Source organism: Lampetra fluviatilis, chromosome 49, assembly GCF_964198595.1.
Source record: "Lampetra fluviatilis chromosome 49, kcLamFluv1.1, whole genome shotgun sequence".
NCBI lineage: Eukaryota > Metazoa > Chordata > Hyperoartia > Petromyzontiformes > Petromyzontidae > Lampetra > Lampetra fluviatilis.
In genome coordinates this window covers 7,103,272-7,129,345 of record NC_136323.1, presented here as the reverse complement: position 1 = coordinate 7,129,345, position 26,074 = coordinate 7,103,272, and the positions used below count along the sequence as shown (strand labels likewise).

General features: G+C 45.9%; 1 protein-coding gene across 7 annotated transcripts in view; it reads right to left on the bottom strand.

The window, feature by feature from the left end:
* The window catches only part of LOC144948501 (voltage-dependent P/Q-type calcium channel subunit alpha-1A-like), a 168,732-nt gene that overhangs the window by 91,049 nt on the left and 51,609 nt on the right, over positions 1-26,074 (bottom strand). For 5 of the 7 annotated variants that reach the window (XM_078878020.1, XM_078878021.1, XM_078878022.1 and 2 more), the window contains exons 6-8: positions 17,858-17,961; positions 11,494-11,609; positions 2,692-2,748 (exon numbers count right to left, since the gene is read on the bottom strand). In XM_078878020.1, the coding sequence (XP_078734146.1) occupies positions 2,692-2,748; positions 11,494-11,609; positions 17,858-17,961 (277 nt within the window). Of the gene's footprint in view, positions 1-2,691; positions 2,749-4,147; positions 4,558-11,493; positions 11,610-17,857; positions 17,962-26,074 lie in introns of those variants that run through there. The other 2 variants (XM_078878025.1, XM_078878024.1) reach the window with 2 other exon arrangements.

The following is a 26,074-nucleotide window of genomic DNA, read 5'->3' as shown; positions in this document are numbered from 1 at the left end:
TAAGCCCTGCTCTACAACTCGTATATATATTAAAAGGTAAAGGTGCATCACTGCAAATATTTGCTCATGCCACTGCTGGCGAAAGGGCCTCCGCTCGAGGAAGTTCTAGACAGCCCCATTCGCGAGGCTGTTTTGGCCTACTCTTCCACGCTGTTCCAGACATCCTGGAAGTGGTGGTGGGAGTCCTCACACGTCACCTAGCTTCGGTGGTACCTATGTATACTGCCGGCGTGGACAGGAGTGGGGTGGTGGTACTTTGAGAAGCGTGGTCCGTTGTTTCAACTCTCACACTGGCAGATCAAACCGTATGGATTGCAAGTGCAGTGCTTACCACTACAGCATGGCATCTTCCGTATATTTCTGTATACGAAAGGTAAGTTAGCTCGAAAGCACTGTGGAAAGAGTGCCAGACTCAAAGTTGTAAGGTTACGAGATAACATTCCGGTCGGTAATTCGCTAAAATAACACTTCTGCGTTAAGGTCTACTTTGTAGTAAGTCAACAAATGATTGTCTGCTGCAGAGACTGACTCAGTCACGGCTGTCAACGGAGGTGAGCGCCATTCGATTCCTCTGAAGCTGTTAAGAATGTACCATTTAAAAAAGCAGTGCAGGAAACAGGGGCAAAGGCAAAGCACATCGAATGAATGTTGGAGATAACTTTTTGAGAACGTGGTGCTTTTTTCTCGCTCGCAGTTTTATATGAGACGGCTTTCCATTCGCAAGTAAGTAATGCTCCTGCGTAGGTTTCAAAGGTTGCACTGTTTATCTCTCCGATGGGGCTTTCGGGTTGCACCATGCGTTTGTCTGGGTACGATGTCCGACGTTTCGCCCCATGCACTTTGAGCTTCTTATTAACGGTATTATTATCATTATCATCATCATCACCCACTTCCTGAAGAAGCTCCCAGCACGTGGAGAGAAACGTTGGACATCACGAGAGATACCATCGCATCATCTCGATTGTTATCCACTTCACGAGGAAGCTCCCGGCAACCGAATGTCACCGTTCGCCGCTGGACCGTGAATTCACGATCCACGTCGCACTGAACATCGCGCGGCGCAAGCGGAAAAAAAACGCATCGGAGAGGATTGGGGGTTTAACGCGGCTGGATGTTTGGCTGCTCGATGGAGCAATGCGGCTTGTGAACCCACCCGAGGCTTTCCCTGTGGATGTGATGTCAGAAAACCTCTCATTGAGACCCTCTTCTGCTTGAATCAGATCGGTCCGACTCTTCTTGAGCGTCGCTCGTCGAAGCACTGTTACATTTAACCAACGATAATAATACAGGGTATAGTGCACTCATTTCACACTCTGTGTGTGTGTGTGTATTTATATAAGAAACAAAGAGCCCCCCCCCATGTCACCTTTTTTTCAGGTTGCCGGGGCAAGTGCTGTTAAGCGAGCACCTTTGAAGAAGGCCGGCACGGAGCATGGAGGGGGTGGTGTGGTCAGTACCGTGCCCTGCTGCCCGATGCCAATGCTGATGTTGACACACCGTACCAGGTACTCAATTAAGGCCGAGTTGACCTCGGGTAGGATATTCGGCACTGATGTTGGTGGCCGTGATCGGGAATGGAACTTGGGTCACTGGGTTTGTGGCGCAGTGTGCTAAACCACTGCTCTACAACTGCCCCCATTGTTATATTTAGTCACACAGACTAAACAAAATGAGAGAGATCCCTTGTGTCAGGATTACAGACCGTCGGAGCCAGTACTGTTAGCGAGCACCTTTACAAGCACAACAATTCTGATACATCCATTAAAAGCATGATACAATGCGGCTAATTACACCACAAATTTGGATATAGCACCGGTGAAGACATATATATGAGCTGCGGGGGAAGGACAACAAACTAAGCACAAAAAGCAGTTGTCAAGATAGGAGTTTTCAATCCATAGCACCAGTGGTTTCCTAATATCGGAAGAACATTCCAGACGGCCGCAGAAACGCATCTGAAAGCGCGCAATGCGGCGACCGCCTTTGTTCGATGGCGAGCCAAAAGCTGCCGCTGCGAAGATGCTCACAGAGAGTTCGCGTGATGATGGTCTATGCTCATTGACTACTGGAGAGGGGAGGGCGGGAGGTCGGGAGTGGCTTGCCTGAGGTTGTTTCCTCTCCTGTAATTCACAGCACACCGGTTTTTAAGCGCTGGTGTAAGTGACACACAGCGCCGAGACACACTTTAAAAGTGCGCTGCTGCGTGCTTTTAAAGTGCCGCAACTATTGATGAATGCACGCCCCATGTCATTTTTGGACCTCCTGTGCCATCCAGTTACGGAGTTGCATCGGCGTGGACAATACCACGCTGGAGTCCCACCTCTGCCTTTAGGCCGGGCCTCGATGTTTACACACTGCACCTGGTGCTCATTTTAGGCTGAGTAAACCTTAAGGGGGCGGAGGTGGGGGGGTCCAGGCCAGCTTCAGTTACATTGGGAGGAATTTAAACCCAGATCACCAGATTCGAGCGCACTGCAATTTGTTCCACTGTGTCACCACTGCCCCCCCCCCACCATCATAAGTTCACAAACATGCACGGCAAAATGATCCCGCATCCCATCCCAGCCTACAATGGTGCCTTTGTTTACGCGTTTTGCCAGCTGCATCTCAAGATGCCGGTGTCAAGTGGGGGCTCTCCCCCCACCCCACCCCCCCACCTCGACGACTCTGAGAACCGACAATCCTTGTTACCGTCGAAGGCAGACTTGTCCTCGGCGTTCCGGTCCTCTTCCGCCAACATTACCTCTTCTGGAGGCAGCAACAGACAGGCGAACGAAAACAAATTAACGAGAGATAGAAATAAGGAAAAATTTGCACGTAATGTGGCAATGTAATTATTCAACCGCGCTTTCTCTCTCTCTCTCTCAACATGTATGTTTTATTTCACCAGGTAAGTTCCCGCGAGAGCTCGACGGCTCTTTTTCGGAAGCGACCTGGCGATCACAAACGAAGAAGTGGCTTATCAGCACAAGGAATGGCGGAGCCAGGATTTTCAGGCAGGGGTGGCAACCCCTCCAGCAATGAGTTGTTAGTAAGTGAGGACTTGTCCCTTGCTTTTAATTCGACGCATGTGCAGCGATGGCGCAGCCATCGATCGAGGGTCGAATTCGAAATGCGTCGTGTGATCGGCATCGCGCTCGCTGAAGGTGTTTGCCTTCAGGGAAGTCGTGTGCTGTATACGCAACTGCGCACGATTCTGTGAGTCACTTATAACTGTTTTGCCGTTACTTTTTGACAATTATGGACTCAGACTATTGTCCTATCATCTCATAGAGTCCCTGGCACGTAATAATATGCCACACAGTGGATGTCGCAAAATGCTGATTTATTACTAATAAACGCCAATGATCCCATCGAAATTAGGGATTTCGATCGAATCATTGGGGGGGCACGTGCCACCCCACCCCACTCCCACCCCCCCCCACCCCACTGGCTCCGCCAGTGATCACAAGGAAATGCATAGCAGCCAAATACTCAAAACACATGTATCTGAAGGTGGAGGGAAAAACCGGAGGACCCGGAGAAAAATCCACGCGACTCAGTGGGCCCTACCTGGCAAAAAATAAAATTCGTTTCGTTTTTTGTTTAGTATTGACCTCAAACACATGATGGGACAGTATACGCCTGATAAGGATTTGACCTCGCGACTTTACGATTGCCAGTCTCGTGGGTTTGACCCGGTGCAGCACCGAGCTTAAAAAAACAAAACGTGAACACACATATACGCACACGCACGCACGAGCACACAATATATATGGGACAAAGTGGTAGGACCTTACTCCCCCCGGAGGCAACACGGAGTGTAAAAAAAAAAAACATAAACACATGGACAAGTAAATAATATAAATTTCGATTGCAAGCATGCCGCCGAGTGTAAACATTGACGAGGAAGAGAACGATAAGAACGACGAATGCAACGTCACAGCCCCCAGTAGCTTTCGTGAAAAAGCGATTACGGCAAAATGGATACGTTTCACGTCGAGGGACGATCGACGGGAGAAGGAATTAAACTGAGGCCGCTTAGAGGCGCCTCTTTTAAAGTGTGACCATTAGGAATTCAACAAAACGCGGCGGCACGCAAAACTGGCTTAATGGACGCGCCGCGGCACCGTCTCTCTTCCGCTTCCCACATTCGTCTCCTTCTTACCCGCAATTGGTAAATCCCGCGGATCCCACAGTGACGGCCAGAACGGGGAAAGCCAATTAATTCGGTCAGTGCCCACGTGTGCCCCCACGTGTGTCTATAAATAGCGTGTCACAGAATCATTCGCGTGTTTTACTTAACCGGACAAGCGTTGCACACGTACGGATTTACACAACAGCGCCTCTGCGTGAGTGCGTGCGTGCGTGCTTGTGTGCGTGCTTGTGTGTGCGCCAGTGCTGCGCTGGAAACCGAGATGCTGTGTAGGTATGTATTTGAACTTTTTTTCGCACCATACGTAGCCAACCGTGTTAATCGGAGGTGCAGGGGAAGGATAACAAACTCAACACAAAAACAATTCAAAATGAATATTTTTTCAATACATACATGATTTCAAAGTGCACAGCTCCAGGGGCTTCCTAATATCGGAAGAAAGAGCGTTCCAGACGGCCGCAAAAGCGCACCTGAAAGCGCGCGATGCGGTGACCGTCTCTGTTCGATGGTTAGCCAAAACCCGCTGCTGCTGCAAGGATGACCGGAGTTTGAGTGATGGGTTTATGCTCCTTTTAACGAAATCGACATGTGCCGTGGAGACCCAGCGACTATACAGCTCCACGTGGAGGTGTGCCAGGTTGTGGGATCGTGAACGTTTGGAGGCCGCGCGGATAGAGCCTTCGTCTGGCAAATTTTGTTCAGTGGTTAGTTTGTTGTCCTTCCTCCCGCACCTCCGATTAACGCGGTTGGCTACGTACGGTGCGAAAGAAGTTCAACATACACACACACATGAGTACATTTGGCATACGCGCGCCATTTTTGTCGCGCAAGGCCATCACGAAGGCGCTGCGTTTCACAGATGAGCATAGTCCGCAGCCGTTTCAGCGCAGGTGACGCCGTTGCTCTCCAGTGATTAAGTAATTTGCGGGTAATTTTCCTAATTTGTAAAACTTGGAGTGTGACACCAGCAGACATGGCCAACTCCACGTCTGGGGATCTTTCCCGTCCACTGTGAAATGGGCAGCGTTTACGTTTATGGTTCTTAAAAAAACTATAAACTATTTTTTTTATTTTACTAGGTAAGGCCCACTGAGCTATAAAATTATTTTAAAAAGCAACCTGGCCATAAATGATAGGTTAACTAAGTGGCTTATCACGTGAAATTTTACAAAAGCTAAATACTCTTACGCATTTTTATTCGAAATGTGGAGGGAAAAACCGGAGAACTCAGAGAAAAATCCACGAGACCACGAGGAGAACACGCAAACTCCAAATATTCGTACAGGCATCAGGATCGGGATCGAACCCACGACCTCCTGTATACCAGGCAAGGTAGTTAACATCTCGCCAAAGCGGCCGAATTGAGTGGGTGGGTTGACGCTGGCTGATGATGATGATGATGACAATGATCAGTGGGCGATTGTGAGAGCCTTTGCTGCACCAGCAACTGAAAATCAGCGCTTCGTTTCACGAAGAAAAAATAGGGGGGTGAAGAGGACAGGGCGGTTAATGCCACACAGGCATCACTTGGGACAGACAGGCAGACAATAAAGCTCAACAAGGGGGCCGAGCTGATGCATCACTTTATCTAACGTAGGCAGGCAGCAACGCGCTGTGATTGAGTGTGGCATGCCAATGTGCGGCCATTAAGCCGACCCTCCCGAGTCATAACATAGGAGGGTCTTCTCTCGGTCCGTCCAGCCACGTTGAGGGCTTTTTTGTTTCCAGCATACCGCGTTGCGTTGCGCGTCTTTTTGGTGCCGTGGCGGGCAGGGGGCGCGCCTGGCAGGAAAAGTCCCCCCCCCCCCCCAACTGCCCCGTCACCGGTCGCCCCCGACGAGTCGCCGTGAATGTAATCAGCTGACACCGGTGGTGGGTTTGTGTTACGACGGAGATGAAATTGCGCCAATTTCGTTGCGGTTTTGAATGCGTCGCCGCCGCCCCTGCTGACCTGCGGAGCGATGAGCTCGGTAGACAACAAAGATAGCTTTGTTGCGCATTTTAAAATAGCCACTTAAGAAGTGTTGGCAAAAAGCTGCTGGTAGCCGCTTTAGTATAAAAATAAAACATTGCAACAGAATCCCGCTCTGCTTTCGTTTTTAAACAAAGCAGATGTTGTGATTTATGATAAAAAAAATTAAGGGTTAGACTGATCACGTAACGATCTGACCGATTTTTTTTCGGTTTCGCAACCCTCCAGTCTCTGACGTAGCCAAACAAATAAAATGTTCGCGTGTGTAAGCATTTTACATGCAAATTTTTTTTTATCATAATCGCTTCGGCTCACGAAGAGCAATCCTGAACAACCAAACGTAGCCATTAGATAGCGACGTTTGGCTGAAAACTGTGTCCAACAACATGAGGTTAGAAACCAGGAAGGCAGAATGGACTTTGGCTATGTTGGGTGGTGGAGGGCTACACGGAAGAAATTAAAAATTGGCGACATCATTACATGGCCTAACCCAAAGATCAATTTTCAATCAAAGGAGCCAATGTAGTGCAGTTATCTCGATAATGGGCTCGTGATAATAAATGGCGTTTACTGCGTGTGATATTTTGTAATATATGATACGGCAGTAAAGGTGCATCCCTGCAAATACTTGTGCGCCCTGTTGGTGAAAGGGGCATCCACGAGAGGAAGCCTCTAGAGCAGGGGTCGGCAACCTACGGCTCCGGAGCCGCATGCGGCTCTTTACGGGCTGCTTCTTGATAATATGTACGTATGTACAGTATGTACTCAGATGCATTGCGGCTCTTGAAATACTGAATTTTGTACCGAATTGGAAAGAAATGGCTCTTCTTGTTATTTTGGTTGCCGACCCCTGCTCTAGAGGTAATTTGGTCTTCTCTTCAATGCTGGCCAGAGCTACGAAAACCCACACTTTGCCCCACCTGCTGATCAATTAACCGTGGTCGTAACCATTTATTTTGCTGGGTGGATAGTGGCGGTGGGGGAGGGGGGCGATTTAAGAAACTTGTGCCGTTATTTCAACTGATGCACCGGGAGATGAAACCTTCTACCTCTGGGATAAAAGTTCAGTGTGCTCACCATTACACCACAGCGGCATTTTTGTCAGGAGCGACCTGGCCACAAATGATAGCTCAACGAAGCGGCTTTCCACGTGGAAATTTATAGCAGATAAATAGTCTTCTTGGTTTTTTCGGTAAAGTCACGTAGAAGGGAAGTAATAAAATAATAAAAATAAAACATAATAAAATGAAACAATTCTCACGACGTTTCGGCCACAACGCAAGCAGCCGTCCTCAGGTGAAGAATGAGACACTTCAAGCTAGGAACTTACATATAAGCTGGGTTGGGGGTGGTAGAAGAGCGCCTTAACAAAAAGAATGTGCATATCAAGATGAGTTTAGCATATACATGGGAAATGCGCAGGGGGGGGGGGGGGCTTCAAAGTCATACCATGCCCACGCACTATGCAGGATCAAGAGCACCAAGGGGGGGTGCAGGGATTAGCATTAACAAAGGAAAGGAATGCCAATGATATGTAGCTGCAGTAACTAAACAACACCGTAGAAAACTAAGGTATAAACTACATACAAAGACTAAAATATAAACTGCATAGCACCATCAGTATACTTACTATACTCTACAATAAGCTGAGTTACTAACAGCAAGTAATACATTACAATACTACGTCGTAAAATTATATAATATGCTTCCATCTAAACTTTATTCTCTTACATCAACCGAGCATATACCGTACTATATACTGCCATAGATAAACCCAACATTAAATTATATACTGTATTGCAATAAACCACATTTCAACATAACACTATGTATTATTCTACCTACCCTAATGTGTATCAAAATGGTTTATTACGTCCTTCCAATGATTGCTAAGCCAGAATCCATCTTCTCGATTAAAATTGTCTCTGTGTTTGTGTATGTGGATCGCCTCATGAACGAATCTCTCATGATAGCCAGGTGGCTTGCAGAGAACCTCTGTCTTGGAGAAGTCAATGTCATGTGAGCCCACTGAGTTGTGACTACACAATCCGCAAAGCCATCTCTCCAACCATCAAGAAGGATCCTGTTGAGGAGCCTTTCAAGACCATCACCTTACCTTACATTGCTGGGGTCACAAAAAAGATCTCCAAAATCCTGATTAAACACAAGATCCAGGTCCGATTCAACACAGTACATAAAATCCGTGATCTGGTACAGTCTGTAAAAGATGTGGTTCCAGACATACAGCACCCTGGTGTCTACAAACTAAGTTGCCTCTGTGGTAGCAGTTACATTGGACAAACCAAACGACATGTCTCGGACCGCATCCGTGAACATAAAGCTGACCTGAAACACGGTAGGACAAACACCTCAGCCGTGGCAGATCACTGTTACAACTCAGTGGGCTCACATGACATTGACTTCTCCAAGACAGAGGTTCTCTGCAAGCCATCTGGCTATCATGAGAGATTCGTTCATGAGGCGATCCACATATACAAACACAGAGACAATTTTAATCGAGAAGATGGATTCTGGCTTAGCAATCATTGGAAGGACGTAATAAACCATTTTGATACACATTAGGGTAGGTAGAATAATACATAGTGTTATGTTGAAATGTGGTTTATTGCAATACAGTATATAATTTAATGTTGGGTTTATCTATGGCAGTATATAGTACGGTATATGCTCGGTTGATGTAAGAGAATAAAGTTTAGATGGAAGCATATTATATAACTTTTACGACGTAGTATTGTAATGTATTACTTGCTGTTAGTAACTCAGCTTATTGTAGAGTATAGTAAGTATACTGATGGTGCTATGCAGTTTATATTTTAGTCTTTGTATGTAGTTTATACCTTAGTTTTCTACGGTGTTGTTTAGTTACTGCAGCTACATATCATTGGCATTCCTTTCCTTTGTTAATGCTAATCCCTGCACCCCCCCTTGGTGCTCTTGATCCTGCATAGTGCGTGGGCATGGTATGACTTTGAAGCCCCCCCGCCCCCTGCGCATTTCCCATGTATATGCTAAACTCATCTTGATATGCACATTCTTTTTGTTAAGGCGCTCTTCTACCACCCCCAACCCAGCTTATATGTAAGTTCCTAGCTTGAAGTGTCTCATTCTTCACCTGAGGACGGCTGCTTGCGTTGTGGCCGAAACGTCGTGAGAATTGTTTCATTTTATTATGTTTTATTTTTATTATTTTATTACTTCCCTTCTACGTGACTTTACCGAAAAAACCAAGAAGATGAATCCCTGCAGTCACGAAAGCTTTAAATCGAAAGATAAATAGTCTCTACGCATGTTTCTAAATGTGGAGGGAAAAAAAGAGAACCCGGATAAAAATCCACACGGCCACAGGGAGAACATGCCAATTTTAAATATACAGGCATCAGGGTCAGGATCGAGCCCACGACCTCCTGGTCACAAATGATTGCGCGAAGAATACCCATCATATTACATTTGGTTCTGCAATTATAAATTTGGCTAAATTCCAGCGCTGAGAATGAACAATATTGGTTTGTCCGTCACGTGATGAATATTTCCCCCAGTGGCAGAACGGCTGCTATGGAAGTGCTGCCCCATATTGTGCACCCCAGAGGTCTCTTGGAGTGGTCACAGATGTGGCTCTGCGATATCCACTTCTGTGGGCCATTCTCAAATATAAAGGGTTGCACTGCCTTGTTAAATATTTAAATGTATGCTTTGTCTCAGGAGATCACGATCGAGACAAAGTTGGAGAAAAAGATGAAGACAAAATGTAATTCCTTGTTACTCATAGCAACGTACGACCCAACCTTTTTGAAAGGTGCAAGTGATCGCATTGCCAAGTAAAATAATATATGGTAATTACTTACTATATTCTGTAATGGGGCATAGAATAACATTTTAACTTAGCTTAATCACAGTGTCTAAGTGAAAGCATTTGAGTAAAGGTTTATGTTTTCAACAAGTGTTAACATTAGCATAAGCATTTGCACAAATGTTATCATTAGAGATTTTTTTTGCTGTTAACTAAATAAAAACAAGACTTCCCCACGTATTTATTCCGGTTTTAAAAATTAATATAACCCTTGGTAACTTAATCAGCATCATTAAAATTACGTTGAGGTGGCCGGGTGGGTCAAAGGTCACAGTCCAGAGCCAGCAACACTGAGAACCTGGGTTCGATCTGGGATTTAGCTGCCCATGGTGGTGAGGTGACGATCTCAATGCGGCCACTAATCTATGAAGAAAAAACCCTCCTTAATAAAAAAAAAAAGTTGCTGTAAATACATAATGAGGTTTTCTATTAATTTCGGCGATGACAGTTAAAACATTGGTTTGATAAGTTAAACTATACAACTATACAATGTTTTTATTTTACCAGGTAAGGCCCACTGAGCTATATAGCTCTTTTTCAGATGCGAGCCTGGCCACAAATGATAGCTCAACGAAATGGCTTATCACGTGCACATTTATAGCAGCCAAATACTCTAAACACACGTTTCTAAATTTGGAGGGGAAAAGCGGAGGACCCAGAGGAAAATCCACGCGACCACGGGGAGAACATGCAAACTCAAAAAATACAGGCGTCAGGGTTGGGATCAAACCCAGGACCACCTGTATACCAGGTGAGGTAGTTAACATTTCTCTACCGTGGCGCCTCGCAGTAGCCATGCAACAAACTCAATTCCATAGCATCGTGTTTGGAAAAATTGGTAAAGACCAAATAACTTCCTGAAGGGTTGAATAGGGCTTGTGTAGCACTTCTAGGATACGACGCCAATAGTGAGTCAGGAATATAATCGGTAAAAGACCACCAAAAATCGGTCACCACATGGTGTCTATTATTACATTCCACCAAATATGAGAGCACAGGGACTAAGAGTGATATCATCCTTTGGTTTATCGGTAAAATCGATTCTTATGCTCATGATACATACAGTAAATCGAATCATGCATGGCAAGAATCAACTATTTCAATCTGTAAAGCCTGCACATAATTCGTTATCATGTTCCCTGCTGCCACTCAAGGCTGCCACAATCACCACGACATTAAAAACAAGGTATGAAAAATCATGCATACGCATGGATGTTGTAATGCTCTTAAACATGGTTGGATGTATTTAATTAAGCAAGTTGTTCATCACAACACAATAAGCCGCTTCATATCGGCTCACATTTACCGACGTCACCGTTGACAGACGGAAAAGACTAAGCTAACGACTGAACACTTTCAACGCCAGTTGGAAAGTGATGAAAAAATATATTCCGTTATTGAATCAAACCGTGACCTATGATCACGATAATCTGTCAAACCGGCAGGGGAGAGAATTGTTAAACGTTTCACAAGACACTGCTGGGACAGAGATACCTCTGCCATCTTGCCGGACCATACCTGCTTTGCAGATCCACTCCATGTAGCCGTTGAGCTCCCGTTCTATCTGCTGTTGGCGCCGGAGCTTGAGAAAAGCCCTTCGATTCTCCACACGCTCTCGCTCCTTGGCAAACTCCCTGTGCCCCACCGCACAGCCCAAAGCGCCAATGACACACACGCGGACACACGTCATCACGAAAGGGCAGCACGTCGGTATCGCGGCCAGAGTTCGTGATGTTCGTATGTTGAACTTCTTTCGCACCATACGTAATCAACCGTGCTAATCGGAGGTGCAACTGCTGCTCGTGGATTTTTTGTTTGTACCACGCAATCCCACGCCCAGCATCGATTGCAATCTCGTACAATGTCCTCCCGACCTGCGGAATGTTTCAGTTTCAGTGTCATTTATTAGGTATAACCCTGTGAGCCATACGGCTCTTGACTCGGGTGCAACCGCAACAAAACAAAAACATGAGCAAGAAACATCTTAAAGTGACTACACGCAACAGGAAAATCCTGGAAAAAAACAGCAAAGTCTTCCAGGAAAAACACCGCGTTTCAACGCTGTGTGCAAAAATCCGAGTGGGATGCAAGTCAAACAATAACAACCATAAGACAATGTAGATTAAAGTTATCAGGCTAACTCTGTACTACAACAAACAAACATGGCTAAACCAAAACGTTTTCAAAATCACAAAAATAAAGCTATAAAAACAATGTAACAGTGATCATAGGAACTGTGATTCAAATTTAAGAATAAACGATAAGCATAACATGTACGACCAAACTTTGCAGCCATAGTTGGCTGCATGAGTCACTCCATAACAGCAGGAGTATCAGTAGCAGAATCAAAAAATGTTAATACACCTTAAAGATCAGCACACTATCATCAAAACTCAAGATCATACTTTGCAGCGGTCATCCGGAATGATACATTTGATTTCAGGCCACTGAATAGCAGTGCCAGCTAGGGGTGTACAACTCCTCTGGAACAGTTTGGAGTGAAGATCTCACAGGTAGTGATCCAAGTTGCAGTTTATTGGCGATAGAATTCCAGACCCTGGGGGCATCAATAGCAAAGGCCCTTCCTCCAGTATTTGTACGGCAATAGGGAATGTGAAGCGGTAAATGAGCGAAGACCTTAGGTCACATTTGTTCTTCGAAACAGTGAGGAGATCCAGCAGGTAGTCTGCTGATTTTTTTGTAAGTACATCGTGAATAAATAAGATCTGATGCACAAGCCGTCGATCATTAAGAGAAGTTAAGTTTGACCCAATGTAGAGATTGCAGTGGTGGGTCCTATATGGGCAAAACTATTTCACCTTTAGGGAGGCCCCAAGAAGCTCTCTCAGTGCAGACACAGCTTCAATATCCTTCCCACTAGGCGGTCTATAGCGATTATTTGGGAGAGTTATTCTGAGTTATTCTGAGAGCCAGACCTTCAAAGCAACATTTTTTTACAAGGAGTGAGCTGGTGAACATGCAGTAGTATTACGAATATAGATGGCAATTCCACCTCCTTTAGACCCTCGGTCAAGCTGAAAAAGGTTGTAGTTAATTGGTTCTTTACCCTTCTATATGGCAACAAAACTGACACCTTTTTACAAGGAGTCATGTTTGCATAGACCGCAATACCTGCAGTCATAATACAAACAAAAGAACATAACTCTGATAATGTGCACTGTCCTTAAAGTTGATTGATCCACACCCGAGACAGCTTTCCTTAGAGCCTAGTCTCATATGGGTTGGACCAGATGACGCCAAAAGGCGCACAACTCAAATACAATGCACCATCAGAGTATGAGAGCTCGGGGCAAGCATCTACACTATGGGAACCTCAAAAGGTGTCAGTTTTGTTGCCAGATAGAAGGGTAAAGAACCAATTATCATATTTTTACTGGCAAATGAGGTTCCCATAGTGTAGAAGGTTGTAGTTGTCAATCGTAATCTGCAAGTCATTGACGGCAGGAGTGAGAAATGTTTCTGTTAGGCAAAAAATGTCCGGGTCCAGATTTGCCACTTCTAGTTTTAGTTGACATAATTTAATCACAAGCCCTCTGATGTTGACATGTAGAACGCCAACACCTTTTCTGCCAGAAAAATCTACATAATTATACGAGTTCTTTACATTTGGGCCAGGATGAAGCTCAATACCTCCCAGAAATAAGAAAAGTCGAATTCATAGTTTGCACAGGTATTTTCTGTGAAAAGATGAAGAGCGGCGAACCTTGTACGCATAGCAGCAGCTCGCAGATGGCGATATTTTTAAGAGCAGAATGAGTTCTCCCCGTGGTCTCGTGGATTTTATTCTGCAGGTCCTCCGGTATTTACCTCCACATTGCGGTGAAGAATACTTGGCTTCTGTAAATTTTCACATGATAAGCCATTCGTTGACCCATCATTTGTGGCCATGTCGCTTCTAAAAAAGAGCTTAATAGCTCAGTGGGACTTAGCTGGTAAAATAAAAAAAAAGTTGTTTAGTTTAACGGTAATAGTTTAGGTCAGGATGTTTTCAGCCACTTAACGATCACTGTTTATGCACGTGAGTGGAAACCAGAACACCCAGCGAATAACTCCCCCACACAGATCGGGCGGGTGATATTAGTCCACATTTTGTTGCACCCCCTTCGCCTGGCTAGCCACTGTCCAGCACCTCGACTCCCACGGGAAGGGATTTTTGCAACATTTGTGACATCCACCGACCATTGCATCCACAGTGCTGGATTACAGGTCAAGTTGCATAGCCACCACCACCGTGATTATGGACTCAGTACTTAAGGTGCATGCCCAGGATAACATTTGCTTTATAAACATCAAGTCAGTTGCGTCAACTGGGTCGGTCATTTTTTTTCTTTTATAAACCACCGTCCACAGAGGAACAATTTATTATTCAGCATGCTCTCCGAGTCAAGTTCAATTTGACAAAGTAATAGCAACCCACCCCCCCCGCTCCCGCTGCCCCCCCTCCCCCCCGCAAAAACCACCACCACCCACAGGCACCTTTTTGTGATTTAATTTCCCGAGTGCTCTGTCATGTATTCGGAATACCTCCATAATGTGTAAGCTTTAGGCCCTTGAAACATGCAGATCAATTTTAGGATGAATGGCGTCTTAAGTGAAACGCATTTTTTTGCCTTTTCCCTGGGAATTAATTTGTTCATTAAATACGTTTGCTGTCCTTAACAGCGCTTTGGGGGGAAATGTGTGCAAATATAATTTTGAAAATGAAAAGCGCACTGCTGCCTGCAAGATATTTAAACAATATAACATGTTGTAAATTAAAATGTACCTTATACAAATTTACGTTGAGCGTTTACCATTATTAATACTATCATCATGATCCATATTTAGTAATTTTATTTACTGAAAGTAGAACCAGTTGAGCCTTCACGTGGCAATCACGAAGTGTGTCAGCACTTGCTGTGTGACTCGTTTCACGGTGACTTCTCAATGAGCGCAAAAGTGCTGGGCGTGTTATTAATTCGCTTCACGGCGTATTTATAAAATGGAAGGCAACACCGTTGTTCCGAAGCTCACGGCACATAAAATGCCGCGGTTTAATAACGTACAGTTCGCCACTCTTGTTTTTCCCCTCGGTACAATGAAAACGTGCGCACGGTTCGAAGATAAGCCGCTCACAAAAGCTGAACAACTGCAATCTACGAATACAAATCTGCCCGGGTGGCTCAATGATAGGGCAAGCGCCTCGCAGTGGGAAGTTTGAGAGTTAAAATCCCGTTTGTGGTGGAGGGGGGGGGGAGAAGGGGGTTGTTGACTCAACCCATCATTCCTCCGGGATCGTGTAAAATTAGTACCACTTTGCAGTTGTTCTTTGCAGAGATACCCACCACCCCCCACAGCCACAGGGATGTGGAATTTCAGTTGTCGGCTGAGGGCTGCAAACAGAAGATGAGCACCGCCTCGATGCTCACTTCAGAAGGAAAATCTCGTTGACTTTAAGTTGTTGTAATGTGCGAATTCGAGTTGGACTTTAACCGTGTCATCATCGTCTGCTTGGACATCACTGGATACAAACCGAGAAGCGCGTCAAGAGTGACGACAAAGGAACCGAGGCATCCTTTGTCCATTCCGCGGCATGCAGGTCAATCCAATATGGGGCCAATGAATAATTTGAAATCGCAGGGTCAGTACTTCACAAGGCAAGTCCACACCACCGCCGGTGTTGAAGTCCACAGATAACAATGGTCCCGCAAAAAAAGAAAACCACTTCTGTTACGGCATTACGTTACATCATATCGACCCCGCGTGCATAAGTGGTCATGAGTAAAATTATTAAGCACCTTGCACCACTTAGGATCACCCATCACTCAATGCATATGTGTGTGTGTGTGTTTGAGTGTGCGTGCGGGGAGCGGTAGTGTGAGCGGTTAGCACGCTGCGCTACAAACCCGGCGACCCGAGTTCGATCCCCGCTTACGGTCGACACCAGTGACGATTATCTCCCCTAGTTCGACTCAGCCTCAAATGAGTACCCAGTGCGGTGTGTAAACATCGCCACTGGGGAGACAAAGGCGTGGTGTTGGCCACCCACCCACTCATGCACCGTTCCGGCCTTCATAGGTGCTCGCTAACAGCACTTGCCCCAACAGTCTGTCAAGGCTATACGGGGGATCTTTGTCTTTTGTGCGTGTCTGTGTACTGCGTGATTGCGTGCGTGAAGACATGCACCTGCGTAGTCGTCATTTGCACCGCATTACGTACGCGAGTCCGTGTGTCTGCGTCTGTCACATCAATCGATGCGTCCTTTACGCACGTCTTATCGATCCACGATTTTATGAAGTCAATCGCACACATTCCACCTGCACAGCATGACATGAATCCCATTCGGTTTAACACGTAGGCTTTCGCGACCGATATTATCCATAAAAGAGGTTTCTGGGTTAGATCGCGTAAATATGTGGGTTTACTCTCCAACACACCGGTGTGCTGTACTAGTAACGAATTGGCACGTTCTGTTCACGTGACCAACCTTACTAATTGGCTGTGTCGGGTGGTGGCGGGTTTAACGACACATTCATATTTTGATTTAAAGCTTTCGTGACTGCAGGGATTCATATTCTTGGTTCTTTCGGTAAAGTCACGTAGAAGGGAAATAATAAAATAATAAAAATATGAAACAATAAAATTCTCACGACGTTTCGACTGCAATACAAGCAATCATCTTCAGGTGTGAAATCCACAGCAAGAAAAATTATATATTTTTTATTAGAGAATTTTATTGTTTAATATTTTTATTATTTTATTATTTCCCTTCTACGTGACTTTACCGAAAGAACCAAGAATATGACACATTCATATATTTCCACGATCTAACCCAAAAACATCTCTATTGTGGATGAATCCCATTGTAAAGATGCCTCCCCATGTCAAATGCTGTTCCGACACAGCACCTCATAAGCAGGCCTGCCAAGAGAGATTTGGGGCCTCAGGTCCATAATATGTTGGCTGGAACCCTCATCTCTTCCCATCCTCCATCGTCGCTCTCAAAGGAAGAAACCTTGCTTCGGCTAATATCGGCCATCATTGTCATCATCGTCGTCGTCATCATCATCATCATCAGCCATGATCAATCCACCGTTGACGGCCTCCCAAACCCATCACCATTCCCCATGAGCTCGCGCTACAATAATCCACCGACCGCCTGTTGCACGAGTTCTCCTGCTGTGTTTGTTTCACCTGATGACGGTTGCTTGTGTTGCGATCGAATCATCGTGATCTATTAATGTTCTACCTACGCGACTTTACCGAAAGAACCACATAGTATGGATTCCTGCAGTCACGAAAGCTTCAAATCGCGATTGAGCTGATGCTGTCACTGCAGTGCTTTGGCATACGTACGTACGCATGCATCAATCTGCACCGTCCATTCCTCCTATGCAGGACATGGCCGTTGCCTGCACACCATCGGAAGATTCCGCGCATGCTACCGTGCCCCGGAGTATAAACTAAAAACGGAACATTTTTATTTTATATTCTTTGGGTCTTTCGTTAAAGTAACATAGATAAGTTCATAGAAAATAACAAACAAACTACTTTTTTATTTTACGAGGTAAGGCCCACCGGACTATATAGCTCTTTTTTTCAGAGACAACCTGACCATAAATGATGCCTCAACGAAGTGGCTTATCCTTGTGTAAATTTACAGCGGCCAAATACGCACGTTTCTAAATGTGGAGGGAAAAACCGGAGGATCCGGAGAGAAATCCACGCCACCACCAAATGTCCAGCAGGCATCAGGGTCGGGATCGAACCCACGGCCTCCTGCATGCCAGCGAGGGAGATAACACCTCGCCACCGGTGGTGCCCCAGTGATTTGCTCGTAACTTGAAAGGTGAACCCGTGCTGACGGATGTGTGCTGCTCACCCGGATAGAACTCCCAGGACAAGGTTGAGCATGAAGAAAGAGCCGAGTATGATGAGCGGCACAAAGTAGAGCCAGTTCCACGTGCTGCCCAAGGCGTCGTTTGTCTGTGGGGACCACGGAGGGATCGGGGGGAGGGGTGTTAGGGGGGAGAGGGACCGGGAGAGAGAGCGGGGCCAGGAGAGGGGATACCGTTCGTTAAAATTCTTAGGTTTTTTCGGTAAAGTCACGTAGGTAATATGTTTTAATTAAAATTAATAAAAGTAAAATAAAAATAAAATAAAAATCACGACGTTTCGGAGGCAACACAAGCTTCCGTCTTCAGGTGGAACCGTCACAACACGACTGCTGCATCAAGTAAGAGAAATTCCAAGAAAACAGTCCTTGTATATATACTGGTTGAGGGTGGGAGGAGCCATTGTGAGGTTCGGTGCGGCTGAAGCACGTATTCGCTAACAGCACTCGTTCGTTAAGGTGGAGCTGCGATCTCGTGGGACTGGTCAGGCTTTAGCGTTGTGATTTCCAGATATATAATGAGCAATGACAAATATACGCAGAACCTTAATTCAGTGTCTCCGTGGATATACATTTTAAAAATATGTGTTTTAGTCAATCAGCCTATTGGCGGCTCCAGACCAATTTTTGTTGACACGGTATTTGTTTAAGTTAAGCAAACTCTGCAGCAGTTCAAGACTTTCTGGGTTCCACCAGCAGTCTGTTTTTTTTAAGCTGGTTTATCTAATGTTACTGGCAAGAGAACTCCTGCTCGGACTCCTGCTAGGACTACTGATGAAAGAGAGTCGGTCCCTGTAATTAGGCTTCTTCATCAAAAGGTCGCTGCGACTACGCACGCATAACAGTGCAATGCGAATGACGAAACTATGTTTTATGCACGCTTTGAAAAAGTCAATGAAAGTGTGGAAAAAGGTAACGTTGTCGTAAAAACTCACAAGTCAATGTTTACAATGTCGGAGTGACTAAAACCTATATATATCATATATTTCAGTATTTTTATTAGAAGAAATGACAGGGCATCAGCAGGAACAAAGACAAGGAATTGCATTTGTGGGGGCGTCCTAAACCGGGAGAGAAATAAAGCACTTTGTTAAAAAACACACACACAAAATGAACATGATCAAACGCGCACATTATTTACGTGTCATGTGATACGCGACATGCAACGAGAAGGCACTTCAATGTGGCAGTAAAGTACGGCTCCCACGACTCGCAAGTCAAATAATCCTCAACCTCTTTCATGCAAAAAAAGACGTGAGATGAAGATCCCCTCCCCCCACATACAGCCATAGAAGAGTGCTGTTAGCGAGTACGTTTTAATGCTCGTGGAGTGTCAACGATTCAGAGACGAAGTTTCTCGGAGGCACTTTCTTAAATAACAACTTTCACGCTCTCGTCCACACACTCTTCACAGTAGCTGAGCCTCGCCTGTACACAACACCAGCCGTCTAACACTGACGGCGCTGACCGAGATAGCCAACTACTCTCCTTCGTAGCGCAACGTCTAGCGGAGACGTTTAGCGACGACGGCGACGAGACGACAGCGGCGACGAGACGAGTCCACTCCCAGAACCGGCAGCCTTGAGCCCCCCGCTCTCGGCTCCTTTTATGCTCCCAGCGCAGCCTGGCTCCGCCCTGACCGCGCCTCCTTCTCGAACCTGCTAGCAGGTTCCAGGGGCCTCCAAACAGGGTCCTCCGTGACCCTTGCCCTAGTTCCTCCGCACTGCCAACACCACGTGATCACGCTGACTGGCGTGTGTACTGTCTGTCCACCACAGTTGCCGCCGCTGTCCACCAGCCGGCGCTATTACACTGCACTAGTATGCATAATCGAGGTTTTTAGTGTTAGATTGTGTAAATATATAAATGTGTCGTTTAAACCAATCACCACCAGACACAGCCAACTAGTAAGGTTTGTCACGTAAAGAGAACATGACAATTCCTCACTAGTACAGCACACCGGTGTGTTGGAGAGCCAAGCCACAACATTTACAATCTGAGTACGATGTTTCGCCAGTAATTACAACTAGCTTCATCAGGCAACAGCCAGATTTCTGGAGAAGTCCAACTGTTTCATTCCTTATGTAGAGGCGTAGATGTGGTGACCACGCTTCTGCGCTCTTGCGCCACGTGGGGGGGGGGGGGGGTTACTGAAGTAACGTACATTATGCGAGCACTTTTAACTTGTCCTTCCTGTCTATTGTGTGTATTAACATAGCCGTACCAACGGTAATCTCTATTGCAGTATGCTGCCCTTTGCAGGAATGCATTTAAATAACGTGTTATTTGATGATTCGCTTCCACGCAGCAGTAAGGCGGTTAGCTATCCGAACGGTTAAAGTTATTTTTATTTATTTAAATTTCGATAGATTCTCTAATTATTCTTGGCCAGTAGTAGCTAGTTTTGCACAAGTATGCGTGTTAAACTTATTCCGCACCGTACGTAGTCAGCCGTGCTAACCGCGGGTGCGGGCAGGTGGGACAACTAAACACACACACACACACAATGGAACATAAAGCAATTGTGTGGCCAGGACAATGCCCAACCTCCTTTGCCTTCCCAGTCGTGATGGTTGCAACACTGCTGGCTCAAGCTGGGAGAGAGTGCAAAAACGGTGCTGAGACCACTTTCCAAACTGATGTTATCCATCGTCGGGAGTCTTGCCGAGTTCCAAGCCCGGTGTGGATGAAACCACCGCACGAGTGGTACCCAGAAGCTGTCATGGGCCTGAAATGAGTAGCTGGGGCGAATGTGTGAACGCCTGCACTGGGCAGAAGAAGGCGGTCAGTTATGGCGGATGGCCAAAGTACCCCCGTGTCATGCTGCCGTTAAAAGGTGCTTGCTAGGACATCGCGTTTATGTTATTTTATTTCCGGTTCTGTTTGGTTACATCCCACCCCCCCACCACCTTCTTCCCCTCTGCCATAAATACCCCTTGCTCCCAATCGTTACCCCTCTACCGCTGTAGGGCATTGAGTCCTCCCCCAGACCCCCCCCCATCACCCCTTCCCCGATCGATCCCTAATTTAGAGGGTGCATCGCGCCGGGTTTCGTTCATATAATTTGCTGGTTCCCCCCCCACCCCCTTTTCGAAACATACTTTGTATTCTGGGTTCTTGAATTACTATAAAAAACACACATATAAAATATATTTTTGAAAAGTGCCTGTTAACAGCGCTTATTATAAACAACTGCCGCACAGATCGGCGGCACGATGCGGCATCCTAAAACAACACCCTTGGCCGACACAGCATTGGACTGACAGTGGGGCGCAAACAAAAATATTGAAAAATAAACAGCAGCGGTGCAAGCAGTCTACATGAGAGAATAGTTTTGTTTATAAGTCCATTCGCTGCACGAATGCATTACACACGCACACTGTTCAGCCTCTCTCCTCAACTGATTCCTGAACTCACTTCTCTGAGATGGAAACAGCGCAGGCACATTTTGAAACAGCATGGGGGCATGTGATCTGTTTGGTTTTGTGTGACACCTGCAATGCATTGATTTTCAATGAACAATTCTAGTTTCGTCTGCCATCTAAGATGCTCCTCTGTCAATAGTAGGGTTGTCACCTCCACGGTATATTCAATAAAAATTGACATATCGTGGGAAGAAGCAAGCGTCTTTCACAACACAGAGAGAGGAAAGAACTTGAGTGGTGTATCATTATTGTATAACTGAAAAAAAACAGGAGTTTTAACGTCCTGGGACGACTGTTAGAATTTGGCAGACAGCTACCTCAATAAGAGGGCGATCCCGTGAAGATCTGGATGTTTCAATCCTCCGCGGTACTCTCAAAGGACTGAATACGAAAAAGTGGAATTCCAGCGAGGAACCCAACACGGAGCGCTTGCACGGAAGTGTAATACAAGAAGCACAGATGAGGGAGGCTCCATCTGACAAATGACGAAAGCTGATGATGAATGGCTTTGGTTTGTGGCCAAGGGTTTTTTTCATTCAATTCGTTTGAACGGCAAGGATAGGAATTGGGAAATAGACACTGACCGGGAGTGGGTGGATGGGTGGGCGGAGCGGGGAATGGAATGGCAGTCAAGGTAACATCGGCTTCATATTCTTAGGTTTTTTCGGTAAAATCACGTAGGTAAAAAATTAAACCTCTCACTTGATACAGCTATCGTGCTGTGACGGTTCCACCTGAAGACGGAGGCTTGTGTTGCCTCCGAAACGTCGTGATTTTTATTAGATTTTTATTTTACCTTTATTAATTTATTTTTTTTACCTACGTGACTTTAACAAAAAAACCCCCAAGAATATGTAACATCGGCTCTCAAACATCGCCCAAAGCCCAAGCCCCCCGCGTTGAGCGCGGGTGGCAGCACCACAGCGGGTGGGGGCCTGCCATTCGTGCCACGACATTTTCAGCAACGCCCCAAACGGCGACCGCGTGGCTCCAAGCGCCGTGGCTTCAGGGCTGCAGGCATTGCCCCACCCCCACCCCACCCCGGCTTGTCGGTGCCCCGTCGCCCGCGTGTCACGATCAAACTAAACGGGAATGCGTTGTCACGTTCACGGCTCCCCGTGTGGCCGTCACACTCGGCACCTCCGATTAGCGCACGGTCGGCTACGTTTGCCCCAAAGCGAAGTGCAGCACACGCACGCAATGCACGTGGGCGGGCGGGCCCCTCCGTGCTACCACGCTGAGGATGCGCACCCGGCCCTGATGACAACGAGTTTGGCACGGACGGTTGGTGGCGCTCGGCAGAAGCTTACGGGTTGCGCCATGAAATGAAAGCTCAAACTGAGATCCTTGCAGAGCGACAAGAAGGATTCTGAAGTGATGGTCCACACCTGTCTGGGGTTTTTTCGGCCGACTTGTCAAATGAAGGAGTTTCAGGCTGCTTCTGCGATCCATCGTAATATCACAATCATAACAGTTTGAAAAAGTAACGTTCTTTCCTATTATCCATGACAATGGTGTAAGGGTGCTTTGACAACGTACCCTTGGATATATGTCAATAAAATATGAATACTAGGATGAATCTGCCACCACTGCCGGGAAATTCATTTTATCCATAAAGACCGTGGATGATGTGATTAATACGTCACTCCTGGGATGTCCACTTCCTAATGACCCATTCATTGATGAGCGTCCAAAATGGGAAGAATTTGCTGTCATTTGTGGGTCACTTCTCTTGTCCATGGACACATTTGAATAAAATTGCAGTGTTTGAATAAGCGTGGCTATCAAGACTAATCAAGGTGTAAATTTCATGGGTTTTCTGCAAATCAATTGATAAGATGAAGAGCAGTTATGTATGTATGCAGATTTGAAGCTTTCGTGACTGCAAGGATTCATATTCTTAGGTTTTTTAGGTAAAGTCACGTAGGTAAAAAAATTAAATTAATAAAAGTAAAATAAAAATAAAATAAATATTTTTATTTTACTTTTATTAATTTGAATTTTTTTACCTCCGTGACTTTACTGAAAATACCTAATAATATGTATGCAGAACTTCATTTGCACCGTTCGTCGCCATCCGTACTCATCAGGGATGTAGGGTGTGTCTTCCTCTAAATTACGGTGTGCGATGCTATACTCTCTAAAACGTGATTTCCAATGTTTTGACAACGGAAAGGCATGTTGGTCATTCTGAAAAATGAAAGATATGATATGAGGACACATCAGCAGATCATACCCTCTTCCACTTGATCAAACTGATAGGCTCTACACTGAAGAGTGGTCACCGCACAGACAAAGTTGACACATGTACTGTCTATAGTGTCCTATAATAAGGTAGCGTTAATTACATTGCCCGCTGGACTGTTTTCAGTCCATACGCCTAAATGTGTCGCTGTCAACACAGTCACGTACGTGATAATTGTCCCGAGTTGCCCGAGTGCATGTTTCTCAGCCTCCTGACGAATAGCCCCCCCCCCCCCTGCCACAGTTAAAATGCCTCGGAATATCTCGCGCACCGAATTTAACCACCTGCAGTGTTATCTCACGCAGCAGCTCCCATATGTTTGGCCTCGACCACGCACGTTCACAATGCTTCGAGTACATCTGAACTAACGGGCGCAATAGCCAGTGAGTGCTCTCCACCATCCTGTTCACTCAGAGCACTCTGCTTGGTGCATTAACGTGCGGTCAGGCGTCTTATATAACTGATGCATTTGTATGCGGAGGGTGCGATTATGAAGGTGCATTTTTCCTAAACACTGTTACCCTTTAATGGGATTTACATTTTGACAGCCAAGCTCTGGCAATTATCATTTTGCGCAAATGCCCCGTTTTAATTGCCACGTGATAAAATTATTTGACCATTACCCGTCACCACTGTGAAAATGAGGCTCCGTATTAATCAGTTTTAAATTGATAAATTTGCATTGCATCAATGAAGAACGTAGGCACGTGTCAGTCATAGCTATTATCGGCAGTTCATATCTTAAACTCGAGCCGCTGTAAAAAATAATTACACATACCATGTAAATCCGCAGCCCTTCAAATCGTTACACCACTACTGGCGAAAGGGCCTGAGTGAGACGGAGCTCTTATAGAGCTCCTCCAGAGAGTATATTGGCCTACTCTTCCATGCTGGCCCGGCATCTTGGAACAAGAGGGAATACCCACATCATTTCTCACCACAGGCGATCTACGCCGCGATCGACTAACCGTGGCGTACCCGTTCATGGTGAAGTAAGAGCTTTGCCCGTTGTTTCAACTGCAGCGCCAGGATTTCGAATCGGCGACATCTTGGGCGCATTCCGGTGCGCTGACCACGGCAGCATCCCCAATTGCGTAAGACTGCCACGCGATAATAATAATAATAGTTCAATTTGTAACGCGCGCAAATTTGCAGACGTAGTGGCCGCAACTCAGAGGCGTGGAGCCAAGCTCAGAGTCGCTCGAAAGCACGTGGTTGTAGAGGTGAGTTTTTAAGTTTCTCTTGAAGGAGGCGATTGAGGTGATGCTGCGAATGTGCAGAGGGATATCGTTCCAGACTGTTGGGGCTGCCACCGAGAAGCGGGGCATAGACATGACCATCCTAAGACACGGGAGTCTTGAACGTGGGTTCATTCACCACATGTGCTTGCTGAGAAAATGTTTTCACAGAAGTACTGCGATTCCTTGAGACCGCTTGAAGCAGTCAACGCATCCGGCGTTGTCGCACTGTGCCAAATGCCAGCTGCGTGCCGTTGTTCCGCGGTCAGATGCCTCGTGGCCATTATTTTACTCCGAACTGAAAGTCCTGGTATCCGGCCCCCAGGTTGAGCCTCCAAAAAAGATAAGTTCTTAATTAAAAATTGATTATCTGCCACTGCATTCCGGGTGGGCGTAAGGCGGCGTGGCGTATGTGTGGCTTCTCGCAAAGCCAGAAGAAATGAGCTCTTTCAGAATCTCCATCCCAGAGGGGAGCGCGAGAAAAAAATGTTGCACCCGCCCACCTTCGGCGAATAACATCGTGCAAGCACATTTTTTTTTGTTTCACTACACATCGGAGTTGCAGAGCCACGGGGCCAAATGCCCTAAATGCCAAGCAGCATCACGCAGCACCACCGAAGGTCTAATAGATCAGAGTTGGGGATGACTTTTGTAGTTATAATTCTACCCCGACAATGCACTTACCATTAAACAGGGCACGCTTCAAAGTTGTTGTTGTTTTTTAGCAACAGTCGGTACACTTCGTGACATCATACTGATCAGACAATGAGAATCGTTAGCTAAATTTAATGACGTCACCTCTTTAAACTGGCCTTTGACCCCTCATTCTAGCTGTTTACCCTGGTCCTGTTTATTATTTCCTGATTTCTATACATGACACATTGGGATCTATTGATAAAACGCGCCTTACAAATGTAAATTAGTAGTATTGTTATGCTCATCACAATATGTAACAAAAACACATCCGACAACAAAACAACACTTGACCCCAAAATGTGAAAGTTGTGGAGTGGTTTTTGGAGAGAAAATCTCCAATCATCCCGTAACAACATGTTCTCAGCGAAGTCAAGTGGTCTCACGTGCAGGGCGAAGAGTCAAATATGCAGTCCTTCACGATGACGCTCGACTACGTTACAGCAGAGAATGCTTTGTTTTTAATGAAAGGTTTTGTGAGCACATCGTCTGAAACTGATATGCAGGCCGCCCCTCCCCCCCTGACATAAATCCGCATGGCTTTTTTTTATTTGGAGGTATCTCAAAGAACAAGTGTTCGAGGAGAGAGCTACCCTGCGAAAAA